General features: G+C 33.8%; 1 protein-coding gene across 4 annotated transcripts in view; it reads right to left on the reverse strand.

The window, feature by feature from the left end:
• LOC106880893 (battenin) overlaps positions 1-7810 on the reverse strand; it is a 20654-nt gene that overhangs the window by 6069 nt on the left and 6775 nt on the right. For all 4 annotated transcript variants that reach the window (XM_014931052.2, XM_014931053.2, XM_014931050.2 and 1 more), the window contains exons 4-10: positions 7168-7282; positions 5772-5843; positions 5325-5404; positions 4551-4636; positions 3603-3675; positions 1651-1794; positions 655-731 (exon numbers count right to left, since the gene is read on the reverse strand). In XM_014931052.2, the coding sequence (XP_014786538.1) occupies positions 655-731; positions 1651-1794; positions 3603-3675; positions 4551-4636; positions 5325-5404; positions 5772-5843; positions 7168-7282 (647 nt within the window). The remainder of the gene's footprint in view (positions 1-654; positions 732-1650; positions 1795-3602; positions 3676-4550; positions 4637-5324; positions 5405-5771; positions 5844-7167; positions 7283-7810) is intronic.

Here is a 7810-nt window from a genome sequence, read left to right on the forward strand (position 1 = left end):
ATATATATATATATATATATATATATAAAAATAAATATATATATGCATATATACAATGGGCTTCATTCAGTTTCCGTCTACCAAATCCACTCACAAGGTTTTGGTGGTCCCGAGGCTATAGTAGAAGATACTTGCCCAAGGTGCCATGCAGTGGGAATGAACCTGGAACCATGTGGTTGGTAAGCAAGCTACTTCCCACACAGCCACTCCTGCACCGTAATTCTAATATAATTGTCCGATTTGTATCTACTGACCAAGGCCATTTGTTTTCTTATTTCTAGTCAATTATTTAACTGTCTTTTATTCAATTTAAACCAATCAACATCACATTGTGCATCCAGTTCATCTTTCTCATTTTATTCTTTTGTGAACAAACAAACAATGCCATTATATTATAGTAAGTTGTTATAAACAGTTTTTTTAACAAATAATTTAAGTTACCGTATCTGATGGCATATTCGATGCAGTCCAATTTTAGCAGTGCATATTTAGGAAAAAGTGAACCAAGGATGAAATTAGGTTATGGAAAGCTCCACCGTGCATTTAGAACCAGGGGGTGAGTTTTTGAGACATTTTATTTTGGTGGTGGGGGGGAAAAAAGTATCTCATATGCCATCATATACAGTATTTAATTAATCATTAATAATTACTTACAGTTTAATAGCATACTGTGAGAAACATCAGTACCAAGTGTTTGTAAAACTGGAGGCTTTTGCAATAGGACAAAGTAACTGGAAACAATTACAGTAAAAATACAAATTTAGTTTAATATATTTAGATTAACAATTAATATTACAATATTTGAGGGCAGTGAATCAACCAGAAACCAACAGAGTGCCAGACTGAATGCTTTTCAGTATTTAGTTGAGTTCTTCTATAATTTACATTTAATGTGTTTGACATCAACTCACCTGAAACTGCCTCTGGTTTCATGATAGAAAACCTACTTATTTTAAAGTGTTTGCATTTAAATGACAACTAACCATTGTAATTTTACATAAGAATCTTTAGTTAAATTGTGTTCCAAACATCAGATAAATTATAAATAAGTCAGTTATTTCACTAAATCACTTCTCATTTATGCTCTCAACCACATGGTTTCGGGTTCACTCCCACTGCATGGCACCTTGGGCAAGTGTCCTCTGGTATAGGCTTGGGATGACCAAAGCCTTGTGATTGAGCAGAAGTTCTCATTGTGTGTGTGTGTGTGTGCATGTGTGAGAAAGTGCTTGTGCTCTCCTAACAGAGAGGAGGGGAGTGAATTTCTTTAGAAACATGGTAACAGAAGGGTTAAACCCAATCGGGATTTACTTTGCCTTTAATCCTCCTGTGGTCAATAATAAAAAAAATCAATAGTATAGTCAATGCATTGTAAACCTTCTCAGCCATTACTGAATGTGAATAAATAGTGTAAATGCAATTATCGATAATTCAACTTATCCTTGCTCATCACTCACTCACTCACTTCTCACACTCAACCACACAGCCACACGCAATTATGGGACAACAATGATTATAACAAGACATGCATTTGCTTCTTGACTTCATAGGTTTTTCTATCAGTAATAAAGGATTATTTTTAATGTTAACCGGAATTAAAATGTGATCTCTAGACAGGAATGAAATATACAAGAGGAAAGACAGACTTACCTGAATGCAAAAATGGCAGGAATGATGAGCATGACCAGTATTGTGTGACGAGGAGAAAGATTAAGCATGGTGAGTCCTGCATAAGAAAGAGCACCAAAAATACCAGCCCCTCCAGTTCCAGAGGACCATGTTGAGACAACATTTCTGGAAAGCATAAATGAAATAAGAAAAATATTGGTGCATTAAATGTAACAGCTATGACAATTAAAATTTGAACGGAAAACAAAAAGAAATTTAAATGTTATAAAATGAGATTTTTCTTAAAGATAGATGTTGAATTATGCTTAAGCTATAACCAATACCATTATCATCAACTGAATGTTCACTTTTCCATGCTCGGATGGGTTGGACAGAGTTTATTGAAACATATTTTCCACAACTGGATGCTCTTCCTGCTGCCAACCTTTACCTGCTTCCAAGCAAGGTAATATTTCTCCATGGTTAGACATGTTTTCACAGAATATTGGAAATGAATGACATTCATTTACAATGATCATGTGATGTTAAGACAAGGAGACACACACACAAAATGGGCTTTTTTAAAAAAAGTTTCTGTCTACCAAATCCACTCACAAAGCTTTGGTTGGCATTGAGCTATAATAGAAGACAGTTGCTCAATGTGCCATGCAGTGGAACCGAACCCTAAACCCATGTGTTTGGGAAGCAAACTTCTTAACCACACAGCCACACCTGCACCTGGTAAATACTGAAATCTGATACATGGGAGACAGTTGGGGCATGGTTGATAAGGGTACTGAAACTGTGCATTAGAAATGAATGCATTTATGTGGAAAACCAAAAAATATGCATATATGTAGAAATCAAATAATCAGAGATGAGACCAGTGGTTCTCAACTGGGGTCCATATATTATTTTTGGGGGTCCACACAACAAAAATAATAAATTGGGGATCCACAATAGTATTTTAAGGGCCCCTGAAAAAACTTTGCTTTAGTTGTATGTATTGGTATGTATTGCAAGAAACAACTGGGTTTCTTTCTCTAACATTTTACTTTGTTCAACTTACACAAGTTAATGTGTGAAGAACAAAATAGGAATTTTGAAAGGAGTTTCTATGAAACTAGTGTTTAAAAATTGAATAACTATGGGGTCCAACAGAATAAAATGATAATCAAAGGGGTCCATAGATACAAAATGGTTGAAGACCCCTGTGTTAGACCAGCCAAAATGTAAGTTTGACAGGGACTGAAAAAAAAAAGCGGGGGTAATAGTCTGGAAAACTTACACTACTCTTGGATTGAATGGGAATCCAGTTGGTATGTGTTGACAGTTTGACAGGAGTTGTAAGGACTGGGAGTCACACCAGGTTCCATTGTCTGTTCTGGTTTGGTTTCTACAGGTAGATGCTCTTCCAACCACCAACCACTTTACAGAATGTACTGGGTACTATTTACATGGCACTAGCACTGACAGGGTTGTCAAGTATTTTGCAAGGTAAAAACCCTTCAGCTGGGAGTGGGGAATAGTATTGAAGCGGGGTGGCTTTGTGCCAGTTGATGAGAGATTAAAGGTATAGAGGGGCAGGGATAATTGATTCAATCATTTTAATAAGCATCACTAAAGCATTATCTTTACCTTGGTAACAATCGATAACAGTCTACCTAAGTTAGCTATTGGCACAGTACCTTATTGCATGATCTAGTCAGTTAAGAGAATGACTGATAAAACCCTTTCACATTTTGGTATTTTCAGCGACTCATTAGACCTTCCTGGAAATCCTCTTTGGAATTGTAATTTCAACTGTTTTGCATGCTAATTCTTCAAATCAGTTGTAAAAAACAAAAAATCTTCCTAGAACTTCAATTGGATTATAAACTCTATATTTTATTTATACTATGTGTTGAACAACTTCTCCTAATGACAATTCCATACCTCTTTCTTTTTTCTCTCATTCTCCAATGAGCACAGAATCAGATTTGATGGATACTTACTTGTGAAAAAATGAAGTTAAACTCAGGAATGTAACTTCTCCTAATCCAGAGCTAAAGCTGGCAAAACAAACACCTGTCCAAAAATAAATATAAAATTAAATAGTAGCCACTGTCCTATTATTATACAAAGATTGTTTTTGAGTTTCATACTCTTGTATTGTACAAACAAATTTGAAACAACTCTGAAGAATTCTTTCAAGCTTCTAAAGCACATTTAATAGCGAAGCCTGACAGTACAATCTCTAAAGGAAAAACTGTGGCACGTGCCTGCTGGAAATGTATACTTGATGTGAAGAAATCAGCTTTGAGATGAATATAAATGCATACAAGAGTTATACAAAATGTCAGTTTATATTGCGCATATTTTTCAAAATTCACTTTGTCCATAAACATTAGGCCATTACAATTTTATAATTTTTTTCCTTGAAGGATAGTAAAGAAAGATACCCTTGATAGTACGGTGCATTAAATACACGGCTACAACTAATTAATATATATATATATACATATATATAGGAAAATGAAAAATAAGGCAGAATGCTAAACTGGAAGCATATTTTAATAAAGATTTCTAACCGGCTTTCATTGCAAAGCAAATTTTCAAGAAGAAGGAGAATGAAAATGTTTTTTACAAAGAAGTACAAAATGAAGAAAATAATATATAAAAAAAATAATATATAAAAAAATAAATATACCAATACATTATATTGTCTTTGAGCTTTTGAAGTTCAATGGTAATTCATGTATATAATGGTTGGAAAAATAAGGATGCATGAGAATTGAGAGTTGTGTTAGGTTTAAAAAAAGGGTTAAAAGTTTGTGTTAAGTAGGAAGTGTGGTGTCAAAACAGGAACTTCCTGTTTTGACACCACACTTGAATAATACGACCGAATATACTTGTAAATATGCCATCAAGAATAATTAAAAAAAAAAAAAATCAATAATTACCAATAATACTGAAGATGACATTTGAAGCTGCTGAAACTAATATGAAACTGAGAGTAGTTGTAGCGATGATTATTGTCACCTTTAAGCTGAAATAGTATTAAAAAAAAAAAAAAAAAGAATAAATTAAATGTACTTGTTAATTAATATGTAAATGAGGTGGCAAGCTGGCAGAAATGTAAGCATGCCGGTGAAATACTTAGTTTGCCTTTTAGCAGTTCAGCAAAAGAGATCGATAGAATAAATACCAGGCTTAAAACATAAGTACTAGAGTCAATTCATTTGACATAAAATTTCAAGGCAGTGCCCCAGCATGGCCGCAGTCTAATGACAGAAACAAGAAAAAGATATATATATATATATATATATATATATACACACACACACATACATATTTGTGTCTTTGTGTGCGTCTACTGCTTCACAACTAGTGTTGGTTTGTTTACATCTATGTAATTTAGCAGTTTGGCAAAATTGATCAATAAGTACTGTGGTTGATTTGTTTGATTAAAACCTGTCAAAGCAGTGCTCCAGCATGACTGCTGTCCAATGACTGAAACAAGTAAAAGGTAAATTTTCCTTCACATTTTGATTCTAAGTCTTGCTCTTTTATCAGGTTTGTAAGGAACTCTACAAAAGCACCCAATAAAAAGAAAACTGAATTATGACTGATTTACTGAACAGAGCAACAAATTAGTAACATGCTGTTTCAATTAACTGTGAGACAGAAATACATGAATACTTGATACCGAAGAAAATAGTAAGAGAATAACTTACTTGTAAGATAGTTTCTGGATGTAGAGTGGTGAGGATAATTTTATCAATAGTGCCGGAAGAATATCAGCAAGCAGGATAGCCTACGTAAATAAAAGAAATATAGATGTCACCATGAATTTCCTATCCCTTACAGATCTGTGATTGTCAGGCTGTTCAGATGGCTTTGTACATTCTATTCTTTTTTACTCTAGGCACAAGGCCAGGAATTTTTGGGGAGGGGGCTAGTCGATTAGATCAACCCCAGTATGCAACTGGTACTCACAAACAAGTGAGAGATGGGGACAGTAAGGGCATCCAGCCATAGAAAATCTACCTCTATGAAATCTGTCTGACCCATGCACATGATGATGATGATGATGATGATGGACATCACGTTGAAAAAATGGACATGATGATGATGATGATAATGGATTGGTAATAAAAATTTGAGAAAATGAAATGACTTACGCCAGTTCCAATTTCATTACAAATCAGATATTTGGAACCAGAATCTGCGGTGGTGTTGCCAAATGTACTAGACTTGAAATACAGAAAGAAAAGAAATTAAAGAATAAGATAATTGTTTATCCTACTAACTGAAATTGTAATTAAAGACACATGATTTATATATATATATATATATATATATATATATATATATATATATATATATATATATATATATATATATATACATACATATTGTGTGTGTGTGTGTGTGTGTGCATATGAATTAATAGGTTGGTTTTATGTTGAGTTATAAGAAAAGTAATTTAACATTAAACTGAAGAATTACGCCATACTTTTTACTACACTTTGACAATTTTTGATATCTTTGCATCTGAAGCAGTTGGAGATATGATAGTTTGACCAAAAGAACTAGCTATTGCAAGCAAAATTAAATATTGAAAAAATGCATTTGGCCAAATTTGAACATACAACAGTTTAACATAATAGCAACTATATATATATGTGTGTGTGTGTATTTAGAATTATCAACAAAAAAATTGAAACCAATATTTTTCAAAAGTTTAATTCTTTAGCATTTAAACTGGCCATATCCAGTCCAAATATTCTACCTGTTTTATGTTCAAACCAGTTAGATCCAGCATCTCAGACCAACCCGAGAATGTCATTTTAAAAATAAACGATCTCATCACTAAAGTCTCAATGTTACAAGGCGATTCATTCAAAATAGTGTGAATAAATAAACATTATATTATACAAAGTAATCTGAATGCCAAAGAGTTAAAATATGGAAGAAAAGAAAAAACATTGTTAGAACAGATCCCAACATTTAAAGGAGAATGGAAGATAAAGTTTGGAAAAACTTGGTCCAGGATAGTAAAACAAAAATTTAGTATGGTTGAAAAATGTTAACTTGTTCAGAAAATAAAAGTTTGCCTTACACACACACACACACACACACCTATTTATTTATGGGGGGGGGTACTGATAAGTTCCTGGCTTTAAGGGTATCACAAAAGGCCTGGTTGGAGGCCCAACCTTCTGAGTTTTTTTTACAGGGCTTAGAAAAACTGGACTGCTGCAATAAGTGTGTGAATCTGAGAAGGGAACATGTTGAATAAAATCATAATTAACTTTTCCACCTGTGTTTCTTTGTTTAACATACATTTCTTACCAAACTGGCATGAGTTTGACAGGGGAACACAGGGGGTGTATTTGAAGCAGGATTTAATGGTTGGATGCTTTTCATGTCACTAATCCTTATTTGAAAAAAATGTGAGGATTTTCTTATATATATTCCACAGGTTTTAGACAATGGAGAGCAACGAGTCATACACATGCATACACACGTGCACATGCACACACACACAGAGGCAGAAAAATGTGCTATACTAACATTATTTTGGAATGTATCAGACTGGTTTTGTTTCTTATTTTCCTCTTCTTTCAGAATATCATGTGCAGCACTTAACATTATCACATAGGCAAAGTTATTGCATAACCCAAATATCCTGGAAAGAAATAAAATATGAAATTACATTAGACAAACAACTGGCACCAAAAAATGGTAAAGTTTAGATTAAATGAATGGGAGGGCAGTAGCAAAAATAAAATCATCTTAAACTATCTCAATATCATTATTGTTATTATTTTTATTAAGGCTGCGACCTGGCAGAATAGTTACAGCACAGCAGACAAAATATTAGGTTGTCCGGAAAGTTTGTGCCGATTTTTAAAGGAAAGAAAAAGGTCAATAAATACTTGCCATTACATTTTTAATCAACCAAATATGAACCATTTTGTTGCACAATGCGTCTCCATCTTTCCTTTAACTTGAAAATACCTTCTTCCCAGAAATGAAGTGGCTTCATGGCAAATAAGTTGAAAGGTAAGCTACTATAAATTGGAACAAACTTTCCGGACAACCCAATACTTTGTGGTATTTCTTCCAGGAGTGGCTGCGTGGTAAGTAGCTTGCTTACAAATCATATGGTTCCGGGTTCAGTCCCATTGCATGGCACCTTGGGCAAGTGTCTTCT

This window comes from Octopus bimaculoides, chromosome 11, assembly GCF_001194135.2.
Source record: "Octopus bimaculoides isolate UCB-OBI-ISO-001 chromosome 11, ASM119413v2, whole genome shotgun sequence".
NCBI lineage: Eukaryota > Metazoa > Mollusca > Cephalopoda > Octopoda > Octopodidae > Octopus > Octopus bimaculoides.